General features: G+C 40.8%; 1 protein-coding gene across 2 annotated transcripts in view; it reads right to left on the bottom strand.

Annotated features, from left to right (window-relative positions):
- Positions 1-12,833, bottom strand: part of ocrl (OCRL inositol polyphosphate-5-phosphatase) — a 71,963-nt gene extending 59,130 nt beyond the window's left edge. For both annotated transcript variants that reach the window (XM_084332456.1, XM_084332455.1), the window contains exons 1-4: positions 12,760-12,833; positions 8,619-8,710; positions 8,097-8,135; positions 7,229-7,354 (exon numbers count right to left, since the gene is read on the bottom strand). In XM_084332456.1, coding sequence (XP_084188582.1) covers positions 7,229-7,354; positions 8,097-8,135; positions 8,619-8,710; positions 12,760-12,761 — 259 coding nt within the window. In that variant the 5' untranslated portion in view covers positions 12,762-12,833. The remainder of the gene's footprint in view (positions 1-7,228; positions 7,355-8,096; positions 8,136-8,618; positions 8,711-12,759) is intronic.
- Between the last annotated feature and the right edge of the window lie 4,411 nt (positions 12,834-17,244).

Here is a 17,244-nt window from a genome sequence, read left to right on the forward strand (position 1 = left end):
TACAAAAACAAATGGCTGCACACAACCTTGCAGAGGCCACTAATGGAAGATAGTTTAATTAACTTTAATTAACAGATTGCAGAATGGGTACAGTACAGTACAGCTCAATACACACAATTGTTAAGGGAATGCAGACCAGAGAAGGACTTTCGACTTGTTTACTTCATCAAGGTCCCCCATTTTCAATTCGTAATGAAATTGCTATTATGTGTCTGCATGAACACACAACTGTAACTGTACTCAAAAATAACTAAATAAGGGTTGTCTCAGTTCACAACTATATTGGTCAAGTTTTGGGTGGGACTTGTTTGCGTCCCTACAGCTTCTTATTCAATTGAGCGAGATGCTCGGTTATGTCACACAGCCAGCTTGCATCTGACAGTTCAGACAATATTTCTTCAACCCTTTGTTACCTATTCCGCCTGGATCTTTTTTGTATTTTGGGCTGTAAAATTGTCAAAGAATGTCTGAGGAGTAAGTGCTTTTGGCTTTTTTCCTTTGTTACTTCATCAATACCTCAGATGTTCAACACACATGTATGTGTAAGAATGTGTAATAACTAAGGCTGTCAAAGCTTTATTAACGCATTAACCCACAATTATTTTAACGCCGCTATTTTTTTACCGGCGCTCTTGGGGGGCCACATCAAATGACGTGGCGGGCCGCATTTGGCCCGCAGGCCATGAGTTTGACACCTATGCATTAGACTATTGTGTGATGTCATTATTCAGGCTCATTCTTAACCATCAATATTTGTTCATTTTCTTACTCACCTCTGATATATAATGCCATATTTACTTATTTGCATTTTGCATCTGAAAAAATACAACAATTTAATTTGAAAAATTAGACCAAATTTATGAACTTGAATTAACATTTATTTGTCTCTGCACTTAGAAATCAAAAACTAACAAAATAATCTAATGGAAAATAAATAGTTGTATGGCACAACAGCAGCATTTATCAGGATACAGTAAGTAACATTATCATCTGATAATAAAATGAACATAAAATAAATACTTGTATAAATCAAAATAAATAATGTTATAAACAAATGTGCACAGGTAATCAAGAACTGTATGAAAAATAGTAGCAGCATCTTCTTAGAACAACAAGAAGAAAAGTAACTACTGCAGCATGTCACCGACATGCAGACTGGAAGAGCCGGGATTCAAACCACTGACCTCTTTTATCCAAAGCGAGTAGTGACGACTATTATTCTCTTCCTCAACTTCTTGCTCTGAGAGCTAGTCACAGTCCCATTCATCCACTGCTCTGCCAAATGGGCTCCAAATGATTTATTTAACAATATCTTGGCGTTTTTACATGGAAGGCAGCCAATGCATCCCTCCTTGGCAAATAACCAGTCATATTTATTTTTCCAAAAGTTCCACTGACTCGGACCCCAGCATTGTGGTGGTTGAGTAGCAGCGCAGTCCAGGTCTAGTGGTGGAGACTCGGGTCTGGCAGTGGCAACCGGCGCGGTAACAATAACAGGTGCACTGCGCACAGGAGCAGCAGAGCTAACACTAGTACTAGCACTAGCAGTGTCAACTTCAGTGACAGTAGCGCTGCTAGCTGCTACACTAACAGCGTCAGTCTTTGGCCTTTTTATAAAACCAAAGCTGTCCAGCTTTGTACAGCCTTGCGGCGGGTTGAGCCTTTTTTTTTCCCTTTCTTTTTGGCGGCATGTGGCGTACTGTTTAGTGTTTATGTTTTTAGTTGTTCTTCTTTATTCTTTATCATTATTATTATTATTTAAATGTTTCTTGTTTAACTATGGATTGTGTTTCTTTTATAATGGTATAAATGATTATTTGTGTAAATAAGGTTATACGCCGACCATTAAGAAAATACATGTTAGTTTAGGAATAAGGGGCAGGTAACTATAAGATTTATTCTTCTTCCTGCTCCTTTTGTCCATGGAATGGCTATTTATGATTTTTTTTTTAATGAAGAAACTATGATTGTATTATTCCATGTGGCAAATAAAAACTCTGAACTGAACTGAACTGAACACAGACCGGCAGCTTTCTGTTTACAGCAGCTGCTTGCTGCTTCTTCTTCACTAGGTTGGAGTAGCGTTAAACTTATGGGTGACGCATAGCGGCTTGGAGGTGAAATGCAGCCTATTCCACAACATTAATTACTCAGTTCTTTTAAAAACTGAAAAGAAAAATATGATCTATTAACAATTTATTTAGGTAACATAAATAATACTAATTTGTAAAAAAAAAAAAAAAAAAATATTATATAAATTTTTTGAGAGACCCCCACAGGGGGTCTTGACTATGGGGGCTCAGACTATAGCTATGGGGGCTGAGCCCCCATTGGCCCCCTCATAATTCGAACACTGCACTTGCCCCTCGCAGTAGGCTTATAGGTAATGGCTCTACAGGTGTGATGCACAGACAAAAGGATATACTCTACCAAATTACAAAAAAAAAATAAAAATGCTGATGACATTCATATTTAGCTAGCCAGCTATTCATATTGAAATATTGATTAGATAGCAAACATGCTGATTGCGATTAGTGCCATGCTAACGTTTATCTATTGCTGTTTTCAAAAAGGCTATGAAAAGCTCCTGTATGCAGCTTGGTGGCTTGGCAAAGTTGGCATACAAGATCATAGTCACACATTTTTATCCCATTTATTTTCATGAATTGGATGTAGGGCTGTTCGATATGACGAGGTATATCGTGGAACGAGAGAAACATTTCTATTGGTAGTACAATCGCTTCTATTGCTATTGTCGCAAAAAAAGCTGCAGAATTGCTTTACTTCATTCCTAACCCTGCGCACGTGTTGGAATAACAAACAAACACGGAGGAGCAAAACTCCCTGCAACACTGATACAGAACAGCTGGCCTGTGATAGAAATCAAGCGCACCTCATCTCACTGTGCAATCTGCTTTCATGGACCATTGGAGGAAGACCCAATATGTAGCCTTCAGTTGTACCTTGTGTTTTTATTTACTTTCACTTTTAAAAGCTTGTCAGTCATCCGTTTTCCCTCGACTCAAGCCGTGGTATCCAATTGAGGTTTATTAAGTGGATTATTATATAATTCATAATACCTAATCCGCTAGATAAGTGAAAGCTATGGTAGAAAGAGATGATCATAATCAACTTTATTTATATAGCACATTTACAACAGTTGTGACTGTACCAAAGTGCTTCATGGATAAAGGCATAGAGCAAGAAATACATATACCGTACTTTTCGCACTATAAGCCGCACCTGACTATAAGCCGCAGCAGCTAAATTGAATGATGTGTACATATATAAGCCGCACTGGACTATAAGCCGCAGGTGTTTTAATGTTTAATTACCATATGTAATTAGCATTGGGACACAATACTGTCGGACAAATAACAAGAATTAACTCATTTACAAGTTGTATTAAGTTTAGCAAATAAGGGAACAGATAAATAACATTTCAATGTAGTCAAAAAAGCAATATTTAGATTTTTACATTTTCGGGTTTGGTCACGTCGAGTCACATATAAGCGGAGCCGCACCGTTATATAAGCCGCAGGGTCGAAAAATGGGGGAAAAAGCCGCGGCTTATAGTCCGAAAAGTACGGTACTAAACATGATGAAAATACAAATAAGTGCAAGGGTTCAGATATACATTTTTAAAAAATAATAAAGATTACATTGCAGCAGATTACAAAAATGTATTGCATGTGTGTACTGTGTAGGTGTGTGTGTGTGTAGGTGTGTGTGTGTGTGTGTAGGTGCGTGTGCGTGTGCGTGTGCGTGTGCGTGCGCGCGTGCGTGTGTTGGACTGAGTTGAGACTGCAAGGGAAGATTGCGTGTCTCCCTGCTGCGGACCATTCTGTCTCTCACTCTGTGTTAAAAAGATTTGCCATAGATGAGTGCATTGTTATCTTTACTCTGAAAGCGAGATTACAGGTCTTACCATCTAAACTGAATCTCTCCATCTGGTTTCCAGGCAGCCATGCTCCTCCTCACTGTATTCATCATGGCAATGACCAAATAGCTGAAACCATGTCCCACATCTTAAATGGTTGCCATGTATACAGGGGCCTCTACATAAGTAGGCATTCTCGAAGACACTCTGATGTCACGAGACCGCCGCCATCTTGGTATGGTGGAAAACAAACGGATTTCTACGATCAAATGTATGTGGTGAGCTCCGTTTTTATAACATATTTTATCACATTCTTGTTCATTTCATAACCTTTTCATATAATTTGTTTTGAAAATATTGAGGCCAACATGGCATTTCACTATTTCGAAAGCCTTTCTGGTGATTCTAATAATAATAATAATAATAATAATTTAGGACCTGCTCAGAGGTCACCAATCGGCACACATGCGATGCATGCATGCAATTCGTATCTACGATTAACCCATCCCGTCGTCCTTCCCCCCCAAGAGCAGCCGGGAGCAGACAGGCGTCAACGTGAGCCGCGCCAGGGGACCAATCCAAGTGCTCCTGTCCGTCTTCGTCAAGGACGCCACAGCGTTAGCGATCTATTGTAGTGCATGTTTTTCCATTGGGTTTAAACTCCACACAGAAAGGCCTGGGAGATACCCCACCTGGGTAACTGGCATCATGGAAACCTGGTCCCCAAGCGGGAATCGAACCCTGGACCTTCTTGCTGTGAGGCGACAGTGTTAACCACTACACCACCGTGTTAACCACTACACTAAGGCTTAAAAAAAAGGAATGTAGGCTACTTGAAGAGAATGGACTAACGTTATATGGTGAAGTAGCTAGCAGCTAACATTTCTCTGCTGTTTACAGCCTTACAGCCAATAAAACTTAATTTACGATATACATATTTGTTCCTTATTCTCACCTGTTATGAAATGGATAGAGCAGACATACGTATGATTTGACTTGGGGGCCAGGGTCTGCTTTGATCGACTCTCCCGTCTGAGTCTACATGTGCCCTCTTGATAGCCACCAAGCCTCAACTGGTATTATATAAAACTTTCTATTTGGATTTTTGATTATGTTATTACTAGTACAAAGCGTAACACAGCAGCTCTTTGGCATTGTGATGCACTGAAGAAAATTACCCTTGATTGTGTTTAATTTGCCGCTTTTCCGATCCGTTTCTGCACTAAATGAACCGTACACAATGTACGCAGCGTGCATGTTTCCCCCACGCCGCAGTTGCCTAGCAACAACAGACAGAAAGTTGACTTCGAGAATGACAGAATAGTAGATTTGATAGCGAAAGATATCTGTTTTTTATTTTTAGGTCCTCCATCACGCTGTTTAAGCATTCTACTGTGAAGCCAAGCATGTTCAACCTGTGCAATGATGATTCTGTAATCTCTAATATTACAGCTAACAAACACCCCTGATGTATTTGTTGTAAATGAACACCTTAGGGAGGTGTCCATTCTTGAGGTTGGCTGTACTTTTGATTACAGCTTAGAAGAAGCCTTTCTAACCAAAATGCTGAAATAGCAACAGCTACAGCAGACCATCTCACAGCTAGGCTACAGATGTAAACTCCTAGTTTTTATCTTTGGCAGCCTAGGGCATGTGCACAAGTTGGTTGTGAGGGGCCTACAAATAGCCAGTCTCCCCAAAAGGAAGGCAGTTAGCCAGGTACTGCTCAGTATCAGCAATTATAGGAAGCCGCTCAATTTGGAGGAGGCGTTGTTTCCTTTTCCCATGATTCTGCCGTCCATGCACCTTGTACCTGACTGTTATTTCATAATTTCTGACTGCACTGGCAGTGTTTATGTCCTTTGTATGAGGCCTCCTTGTACTTCTGTTCATGTGGACATAAATAAACATTTCAAATGTGTGTGTGTGTGTGTGTGTGTGTGTGTGTGTGTGTGTGTGTGTGTGTGTGTGTGTGTGTGTGTGTGTGTGTGTGTGTGTGTGTGTGTGTGTGTGTGTGTGTGTGTGTGTGTGTGTGTGTGTGTGTGTGTGTGTGTGTGTGTGTGTGTGTGTGTGTGTGTGTGTGTGTGTGTGTGTGTGTGTGTGTGTGTGTGTGTGTGTGTGTGTGTGTGTGTGTGTGTGTGTGTGTGTGTGTGTGTGTGTGTGTGTGTGTGTGTGTGTGTGTGTGTGTGCGCAGTCTGTACACCTGTGTGGATGCTAGAACATGGCTGGAATGAACTCTGGAATTAACTGATTTTCTGTGCCTATCTACTAGGGCTGAGCAATATGGTCAAATGATAGCACCATTTTAAAATGATCACAATATGTTATTTGGTCATATTATGACCAAATAACATTGTGATCATTTTAAAATGATTATATAATGATATTTGACAGTATTTGTTTTTCAGTACAATCACACTGTGATGTGTCAATCTTTCCAATGTCTTGTATTTCTTTTTGTAACAAACTTGCAGCATGTTGCAGCATTCATCGTCTATTCTCATCCAATATCCATCACAAATTCTTAAATTCTACTGTAAAAATAAACATTGTGGACAACAATGGTGTGGTAAAAATACTTTCCTGCAATGAATCCATACCATTATAACTGTGTGCCACAGACATCCCGATATAGTTGCCGGGCAGATAAGATACAAGACTAGACAAGCCTGGTTCAGTCAGACCCGGCCGTACCACTCAACAATGGGGAGTAAGCCGGCCAGTCAGTCAGTCAGTCGGTCAGTCGGTAAGAGACCCTCTGGGTCTGGCCAAAAGGCCTGCACACTAAAACTACAACAACGAGTTTACAGAGAAAACACTTCGAACTGGGTCCTTAGATCCATACCAGTGTACCTTAAAATACGATATACATCCCAACCTTACAACTATTATCCACAATACTACTGCTGATGTTGTTTTTGCCTGCCAGCACTACAGATCCTCAATATCCTACACAGACTGTTCAGTATCAACCGAACGTGTATTTAAGTGCTTTGAGTGTCTAGAAAAACAGAAAAGCGCTATATAAATGCAATTAATTATTATTATTATTAGTCCCCTCAGACAATCAAATCATCAGACGAGAGAAGAGCATAAACAATAAAACAAAGCGCCAAGACTAACGCACTGGTTGCAGCCATTATGGAGGCAGTCCCCCTTCAAAAGGTGGATTCGACATCCGACAATAGCCGGACCGGACTCTCCCCGGCGGTGCGTATAGGTGACCGAGAGCCGCGGGGAAATCAGTGAGCGGTGTAATCCACCCCGGCTTAATAAATGTTAGATGAGGGTTATTGAATAATGAATGGCCCAGGTGTGGTGGAGCGACGAGGGACAGGGGAGCCTCACCGTGTTGCTTGGCCCACTTCACCTGGGAGAAGAACGCACGAGTGCGATCATCGTCCTGCAGCTCCAGGAGCAACTCAGCCAGCACTAGAGGGGCTCTCTCCCCTCGGACACGAACACGAACGCGGGCTTGAGTGGAGAACACACACAGAGACACACAGGCACACACAGACAAATGCTGAGAAAATTGGGTCCCCTCACGTCAGGCACAGGCTGTGCAGACACATTAGAAATGCAGACGGTATTTAGAATGCAAAGTGAAACGATTTAACAACAAAGAAGCGATTCAGCATGTGCTTACAGTCGCCCTAGCAACCCATGACAAGCTATTGCTACTATATAAAGAGATAGACAGACAATTGGCTCAAGGCATGTTCTAAAAATTTACTATACAAAACAGATAAAGACAGGCATTTGGCTCAAGGCATGTTCTAAAAATGTACTATACAAAACAGATAAAATACAGGCATTTGGCTCAAGGCATCTTCTACAAAATGTGTCAAATTGGATGACAGGTACAATAGAACAGGTACAATAGAATTCATGGTTCGGCATTGTTTTGGTGCAGCAATTCTAGGCTTAAACATCAAGACTTGTAGATGTTTAATTGTATGAACAATATATTTGGTTTACAGTAAGATTTACATTTGAAAACAATACCATCAGAGTAATGCTTTGACAGACAGAGAAAAAGAATACTCAGAGAGATAGAGAGATAGATAGATAGATAGATAGATAGATAGATAGATAGATAGATAGATAGATAGATAGATAGATAGATAGATAGATAGATAGATAGATAGATAGATAGATAGATAGATAGATAGATAGATAGATAGATAGATAGATAGATATAGATGTAAGGACTTACTGTTTACTGGGAAGTTGATTAGCAGAGCCTCTTCAGCCTCTGAAATAAAACAGTAGTGAGAGAAAATGAAAGAGTAGCAATATGGTTCAAAGGTCTGTGGTGGGTGTAATCCAGTGATGTGAACAGGCTCCAATAGGCTCTAGTGGCTTTAATGTTATCTTTTAAATTGTGTCTGTACAGAACAAAGGAAGTGCCTCCTGGACGTCAACTGACATACCACTGAACAGTGACCTTGAGTCAACAGTACTACTACCATGGCTGGGGTCTAAGGAATGTGAAGTCTTAATGCCCACAGGCTGTGGAGGGGAGGGGGCTGTGCTCTATAAACAGGCATGTCGGGTTGTGACTGGAATCACAAACATCTTAAAAAAAAGAAAAAAGGCTATAACGTCTATGAAACGGGCACAGAAAGTAGCAGATACATACAAGAGTCGTACTCATTTGATAACGTTTAATATACCTGAACATTTCTAAAGTAATGCAACATAGTCCAGGTCTGTCTTTTTTTTTTATTCTACTTACCTCGCACAATTTGAAAATGACTATTGATCGGTATGGACAGCTGAGGAACTGGATTTGACACAACAGCATCAGGGGTGGCCAAAACACCCAACCTAGATGAGAAGAGAACAGATTCACGCTTAAAATTAAAGGGTAGAATCTGTAATGCTGCCAAACAGGAACCTATAGGCACTTTGGTATTTTTTGTCTGATGTGTGGGTTGGACTTGAGTGGGGATAGGTGAGGGGTTGCTATAGCTGGGCACACCTCAGGCTCTGCCAAGAGAGGTCTGGAGAAATTCACAGTATAATAAGTTACCGAACTCCAACCCACACCTCAGACCAAAACAAATAATGGAAACAAAGTGCAGTACCAAGCGGGGCTTTTCCAGATTCTACCTTTAAACCTATAGGGTCCTTAGGCTCATCAATGTGTTAATATGCAATATAAAGCAGTCACATCTCAACTCATGCAACTCAAATAATGGATGATTCATGCAAACCAGTCAAGAGTATTAATGAGACATTACTGTACTATTAGGGTTAGTTGGGCTAGAATGTTAGGCTCACTTCTCTGATTATTAATCTGTAATAAATAAATACCTTATTTAGCGGAACTAATGGGAAAATGTGAGGAAACATTTGCATGTTTTTAGGAAACATTTGCAACGTTAAAATGCAGACAAATTCCATACCAGAGTTTGTGCATTGCGTAGTTTGCGTACGTACCCATTCAGAAATGATCTGTATGGTCTAATCCAGTGGTTCCCAAAGTCGGGGTCGCGACCCAAAGGTGGGCCGCGAGCAGCCACGGATGGGCCGCGAGATGATTTAAAAAAAATAAAAAATAAAATAAAAAAAAAACATTTTTTTTTATTTTTTATTTTTATATTTTTTATTTTTTTATTTAATTTTTTTGTCAGGCCACTGAACTTAGAAGCAGGCCAGGACAGTGTTTCTAGTTGTATTCAACAATTCTATTCTATTGTATTCTAAAATGTGACTATATGGTTTTATATTAACTTAATAAATAAACAAAAACGAAAAATCTACTTATTTCAACGAACATTTCAAACTAAATAACAGATTATGCACATAAAACGCTGAAAACAACCGAAGCAACAATAGTATTTTAATGAGGCTATTATTATTATCATTATTATTTTGCAACAAGTTAGCCCTCTCATAAATAGCACATATAAATGAATAACTAACTTGAACTAACTTAATAGGATTGAAGTGATATTTGGCTTAAAAAATCGGTCGCATGGCAAAAAAAAAAAAAAAAAAAGCCAGACGATGTGCATTGGGCCGCGGCTCTCTGACGCCTTATTTTCTGGGCCCCGGCCTGAAAAGTTTGGGAACCCCTGGTCTAATCTGCAGTTAAAATGCATGTAACCTACTGTAGCGACAATGAAATTACAGCACTTGTGCACAATTACTGTTAAAAGCTTAACAGTTTCATTCTGAAATCTGAGGTTGGGTGAACAAGCAATCTGCTGTGGATGTGATTGTTCGGATGTTCAAAACACTAATGCTAACAGCCAGGGCCAAAACATCAGGGTCTGCACTACAAGCCTACTCTTACACTTCCCTTCCATTTCACAGGAAATCTGATTACTCTTGAGTAGCGGAAAATGTTCAGCCCTGCTTGACAGAATGTGCCAGAGCCAGGGGACTTGCTGTTCCAAAAGAACCAGGGGTACTAGTCCTCCTACTGACCCAACAGAGCACACAACCAAAGACTACACACTATTAACATGATCAAATCAACACTGCTCTACATAATGTCATATGATGACCAAGAGATAGGACTATAAAGGACAACAGCAACAAGGCCAACCACTGCAAACTAGGGGTGGGAATCACCAGAGGCCTCACGATACAATATTATCACGATACTTAAGTCACAATACGATAATTGCGATTACAAATATATTGCTATATGCTGAGTATTGCGATATTAATATTGCGATTTATTACCTTTTTGCAAAGTAAAACTTTGTCAACATGTTTTATCTAATAAAATTAAGTTGTCAGTCTGTTCATCTCACTTCAATAATTTTTATTGCAGCAAATGGGATTTTCGCAAGCAGACAGATGTCAACACTAATCTGTGTTGCATGTACCTGACAAACTGAACTGTTTGTATTACAGTCATATTCCAACTTAACTGAATGCACATGTGTGCATGTGTGTGTGTGTGTGTGGACTACTGTACTATTACAGGTATTGAAATGAACAATGCAACTTCCTTATACAAAAACAATAATAATAATTAAATAAATAAATAAATAATCAAATATCGATACTTGGCGACCCGTCATTGTATCGATACAGTATCACCACGCAAAGTATCGTGATACTACTACGTATCGATATTTTCCCCCACCACTACTGCAAACCCTATAATAACATTGCCCAAAAAAATTCAAAGTGTGACATCATTCAAATTAGCTTTATAAGCTACCATATGTCATCTGGGACAGCACCAGCTAAAGGCCTGGCATCATCTGGTTTCCAGACTTATGGCCCATGTCCCGCCATGTCCCACTATTGCACCCTGACGAAGCAAGGCTTAGTGTGCAAGCAGGGAGCTTGTCTGCTCATGTGAGTCTCATTACACTCTAGGACGGAGTGGTGGAATTTGGAATAATGGGCAGCGTGCTGGCTGGCACTGGGGATAATAACTCTCCTTCCCTCTGGCAAAAGCCATAGCCTGCCACAAAAACACACCACTAATGGTTAAACACACCTACTGCTGCACAGTCAGCTAAAACATCACTCTCGTAAAGTAAACAAAATGCAGACGGTCTAGAGTTGCTGAGCGAAAAACTCTCCTCGGGTCTTCAGCATCTGACTGTCAGATGATAGTGGCTGCGATTAAGCCTCAGCTGTTCTTTCTGTTGCTATTGACTACAGCCAATTCAGCCGATAAACAGCCTACCATGAATCCTGATATTTAAGAAAATCATACATAATATTTAAGCTATGCCTCGGTATGGCCTAGTCACGGTGCACATTATGCAAGTCAAATGGGCAGAGGGAACTCTGTCCTGATGTAGGGTCTGCATGATAAAAACACATTTTACTCTGTCCTGAGGCAGCACTGGCATTCTATTCTAGGCCTTTCTCAATCAATGTGGGCCTATAGCCCTCCAATACGCCTGTACGTTAATGCCAAGCAAGCAGTGCAAAAATGCTTCCGCATTCGTCACCGCACGCTAGTGCGGTAAAGCGCCCTTCTTTTCAGACAAATGCTACCGTGCGTGCACCGGCGGCGGCGTGCTCGCTCAGGTGCGTGCGTGCGCCGGCGTGCTCGCGCGAGGTGCCCGCGCATGCGCATGAGATCCCGCCTCGAGCGGAGCTCAATATATATAAGTCACCGCCCCTTATTCAGTATCTAGCAATAGCTCAATTGGCAAGGACACATGGCTGTGGATCCTATGGCTTGTTTGCTGGCGAGTTCGAATCCCATCGAAAATATTTTTTAACGTGATTTTTTTTTAACGTGTATTCTTTCGCCGGTTAAGGTTAGGCATGGTTAAGGTTAAGGTTAAGGTTAGGCATTGTTTCGGAGTTGGTTAAGGTTAGAACGGTTAAGTTTAGGCGCTGTTAAGGAGCTGGTTAAGGTTAGAGTTTGTCAAAGAGAATGGCAATATAATTTCTATGGTTAAGGTTAGGCATGGTTAAGGTTAAGGTTAAGGTTAGGCATTGTTTCGGAGTTGGTTAAGGTTAGAACGGTTAAGTTTAGGCGTTGTTAAGGAGCTGGTTAAGGTTAGAGTTTGTCAAAGAGAATGGCAATAGACAGCCTATTTCCGCGCGACCTGGGCGCTGGGCGGCGGAAAATGAAAGGCGCATTACTGCATGCCACTACGGTAAGTTTTTGCACTGCTTGCTTGGCATAAAGCTACACGCCTCCAATACAGCTGGCAGCACAGGAAAACCAGAGGCAAATTGTTCAAATAAGATTGTTTTGACCTTGCAAGCGTGTTCAGAGCATAGTCCTACTGTATATCAAGTTTGACTAACATTGGACAGAAGAGGACGTTTTTCTTTTGTAGAATATCCAACACCTCCTCCTTGATGAAGGCAGGCATGACATTAACTCTGACTAAATCTATCAGACGATGAATTTTCAGTCACCCAGTTCTCTTACTTACATAAACTCTCCAGAGCGTTCAATCAGTGATAGTAGCCTGGGCTCCTTCTGGCCAGACCGCAGTTCCTGGCCTCTCACAGTGTGAACAAGACAATCAAGGAATCATCAACACCAAAGATGAGAAGGCACTTGCAAGTACTGAACTGACAAAATCAAAATAATCTCTTATATTAGACAAGCTTTAAGGGGACACTATTAATTCAGTTTAGGGTTGGTTGATTTGTGAAACTGGAGTGGTGGTGATTATTAGAAGGTAGAATGGTGTCAGTTAGAAGGCATTAAAGGTTAGAATAGTGAAAGTGACATGTTACAAGCACAGGCATGCCAGGACAGGCAGATATAGGCATACAGCAACACTACACATTCATTGTTGAACTATTGCTGGTTCCCGGCTATATGTACGCCATGCTTTGATTGCGTCATATCACAGCTTGGCAAATGAACATAGACTGAAATAATGAACCTTCTACTTACTCAGAAGCATTTTATAGTACCTAAACATAATTTCAATGAAGATCCTTTCCGTTTACGGGCGCTGCCATGATGAATGAAAATAACGAATTTCACTTTCTAATCAAGATATCAGCCTCCAGTTTGATTGATTGAAAACTTTATTAACAGATTGCAGAATGGGTACAGTACAGTACAGCTCAATACACGAAAGACTCTTGGTTTAATTAAAGTTTGAGAAGTTGTACCTTTGCAACAACTTCGGGGTAAGTGTTAGACAAATAAGTGGGTGATATAAAATGCTTATGATGAATTGAAAATGGGGGACCCTGTCCCTGATGTAAACAAGACGAAAGTCTTTCTCGGGTCTGCATCCCCTTAACAATTGTGTGTATTGAGCTGTACTGTATTGTACCCATTCTGCAATGTTAATAAAATGTTCAATCAATCTATTCAATCAATCAATCAATCAATTCGCCCGGGAGATCTTAAAGTTCAGTTTACTCTTGTTTGTTTGCACTGCTGTGATTATGAAGCAAGCAAAGCGTAGCAATACAGCAGGGAACCAGCTAGGCTAAACTACTGTAAACGGTCAATATGTCTTTCGTTGAGTAACTACATATACCTGACTTGTATCTAATGTAAATCACAATGCCCAAATTCAAGTCAGTTGTACGACACTGGCCACCAGAACATGTTAAAAGTTTAAGATACACAGCTGTAGCAAGAACTCAGTGTGCTGGGGGGAAATAAACAGTTTATTCAACCGCAATGAATGGCCTTGCGTGCGGTTGAGTTATGTTGCATTGCTTACTAGGAATGATAACGAATTAGTTGGTTAGATCACATTATGGCCAACGTTAGCGATCTAAGTTAGCATATCAGAAATAACATGTTCAGGCCAGCAAGCGTTAGCTAACTACCTAAACAGAAATGCTAACGTTAGCTAGCATCTCTGCTACCTAAAACATTTTTTTTCTTTTTTTTTTAATGTGGTAGCATTACATAACTCAAAAAGGATATTGCCAAGCATTTCTCGTCAGATAACCCGAAGCCCAAAGAAGAATCCATCCTAAAGTTAAGTCAAATGGAATGGTTCAACGTTAACGATGTAACGTTAGCTGTTGCATCCAGGCGTTAAAGACCAAGTTAAATGCCCAGCCCTGGTCCCCTGCAGCCGGCCTCCCGGGTGACAGCTGTCAGAGCTGGCGGTGGGAGCTAATGCTAATGCTAATGCTAATGCTCAGCTCGCTAGCAGTTAGCTAGCTACGTTGTTAGCACTTAGCTGCTAGTTGTTGTTGAACGCTCGCTAGCTTGACAAGTCAAAGAAGCGCTGGTGAGTTTAGTGGCATCCTCCTCTCTGGCACCTTTGAATTGTGTCCTCTCTTCTTTCCTTCTTAATGTCATAACAAAGTATCCGGAATAATAATAAGTAAGTGATAGGCTACATAGCTAGCATTTCTAGCTAGCTACGAGAGAAGATATAGTTTTCTGTCTGGTTTATGAATCCAGTCCTCCCTCTTCAGCTCTTGCCTCGCTTGTTGCCACAAAGAGTGCATGTTCGGTCGTGGCGAAAAGCCCAGGTGGGCGGAGTTCACCCGTTTATTTCAACATTAAAAAAATCATGATAGAACTATACATAAATTATTTATTTTATTATTAAAGACAATGTCATATACAGATAATACAGTACATATAAGCCATACAAGGACACACAAAATACAATATCAACACAAGGTCCAGGGGTACAAGCCAAAAAAGGGGGGGTCCACCAACTTCAGCCAACGATGCTCTAGCATCAGTCCTGCAAGGTCACACAGGTAGCTAATAATAGCAAATGATAGCCTATTTTCTTTGATTGATTGATTGATTGATTGAAAACTTTATTAACAGATTGTAGAATGGGTACAATACAGTACAGCTCAATACACACAATTGTTAAGGGGATGCAGACCAGAGAAAGACTTTCGTCTTGTTTACATCAGGGTCCCCCATTTTCAATTCATCAGGACATATATGACATACATGACATACAGATAGTCAGTACTGCTACATCTATACATTTATGACATACCAGATTTGCAAATACAGTACTGTTTGTGATACAGAAGGAGTCAAGAAAAGGGAGTATATACATTTGACGTAGAAACTGTACATTGGAGGAGGTTGTGTGGGGGGGGTTGGGTACATTGGGATATTGACAACCATACTGGGTAATTTACATTGGAGGTGGTTGGGGGGGGGGGGGGCGGGGGGCACACTGTATAAACAAGTAATACTGTACATTGAGGGGGGGGGGGAGACACTGTACAAACAAACAAAATTGTACATTGAACTATTGACAAAACCATACTAGGTAAATTACTGTACATTGGAGGGGGTTGGGTTAGGATATTTACAGGGGCCAGTGTTGAATTGCAGTCTCCCGTAGGTGTCCCTTGAGAGAGGTTTTGAAAGTGGGTAGTGATCCACATTCCTTTACAGCTTTGGGTAGGGCGTTCCACATTGATGTGGCATAATTGCGAAACGTGTTTAGTCCCTTATTTGAGCCGAATCTGGGTTTAACATGATTTGTGGAGCTCCCTCTGGTGTTGTGATCGTGGTATTCACTGACCTTTGGGAAGTATTTTGACATGTACATGGGTACCTTGGTCGTGTAGTGTATCTTGTAGACCAGGCCCATTGCAAGTTGTTGTACTCTGTCGTCTACTCTAAGCCATCCTAGGTTGTCAAAGTGGGCAGGGGTGAGGTGGGTTCTAGGAGTAAGGTCAAGCAGTAGTCTGACCAGTTTGTTTTGAGATGTTTGTAATTTTGTTTTTAGCGCCTTTGAGGTGCTTTGGTACCATGAGGTGCAAGCATAGTCGTAGTACCCCTGAATGAGTGCTCCTGCCAGAGTCTTCAGGGTGTTCTTGTTTACCAGAGAGGAGATCCGGTACAAGAATCGAGTTCGTTGGTTGACTTTTTTTATTACATTGGATGCCATTTTGTCACAGGAGAGATTAGCCTCTAGGATGGAACCCAGGTAGGTAATTTCATCTTTCCTTGTGACAATATTGTCACCCACTGTAACTGAGAAGCCGTCGGTCTTGCTGAGTTTGTTATTTGAACCGAAGAGAATGGACTCTGTTTTGCCCATGTGTAATGATAGTTTGTTATCAGCGAGCCATATGCAGATTCTGCCTAGTTCCGAGCTGAGGGTTTTTTCAACCTGTAACTTGTTCTTGTCAGAGACCAGCAGGGCTGAGTCGTCCGCAAACAGGAACAAGTTGCAGTCACAAGCTGACGACATGTCATTTGCATAAATTAGGAACAGTAGCGGTCCTAGTATGCTTCCTTGTGGAACACCACAGCTCACTGTGAGGGGGGGGGATAGGGTACCGTTTACCTCCACCATCTGTTCCCTCCCCTCAAGGTAGGATTGCATCCAGCTCACTGATAGACTATCAAAACCAATTGCTTTTAGCTTGTCAATCAGAATGGAGTGATTGACCGTGTCAAAGGCCTTTTGTAGGTCCAGCATGACCATGCCGCAGGATTTGCCTGCGTCCACCTCTGATACTGAAAATAGTGGTAGATAAAGTATAAAACAAACAATGTATCACTTAATCTCAGCAAAGTAATTAACTAGGCTCAAGATTCAAGATTACATTTGTCCATAGGGGATATTTGTCTTGGACATATACATGTACTGTAAGGTACCAGGGGCGTCGTTTTGGTATGGCAAGGTATGGCACTCGCCATACCTTGGCAAATAAAAATGTAAAAATAAAAAATAAAAATATTTTTTTATTTTCTTTTTATTACAATTTTTTATGTTGATTTAGAATTTGAATGTCAACATTATGAACGAAGCTTCGAACTATTCGGTACAGCCCTAGCATGTTTTGATATTGTCAATTATCTCACTTTTACTAGGTGACTTTTACTGTGACTAACTGAAATAATTTTATGCCCAAAAAAAAGGAAAATGGACATAGGGAAGTTTTTTAATCAAAGGGCAGCAGAGACAAGTGATACAGGGACACAGGTAATGTCT

Source organism: Notolepis coatsorum, assembly GCF_963971535.1.
Source record: "Notolepis coatsorum genome assembly, chromosome: 16".
Classification (NCBI taxonomy): domain Eukaryota; kingdom Metazoa; phylum Chordata; class Actinopteri; order Aulopiformes; family Paralepididae; genus Notolepis; species Notolepis coatsorum.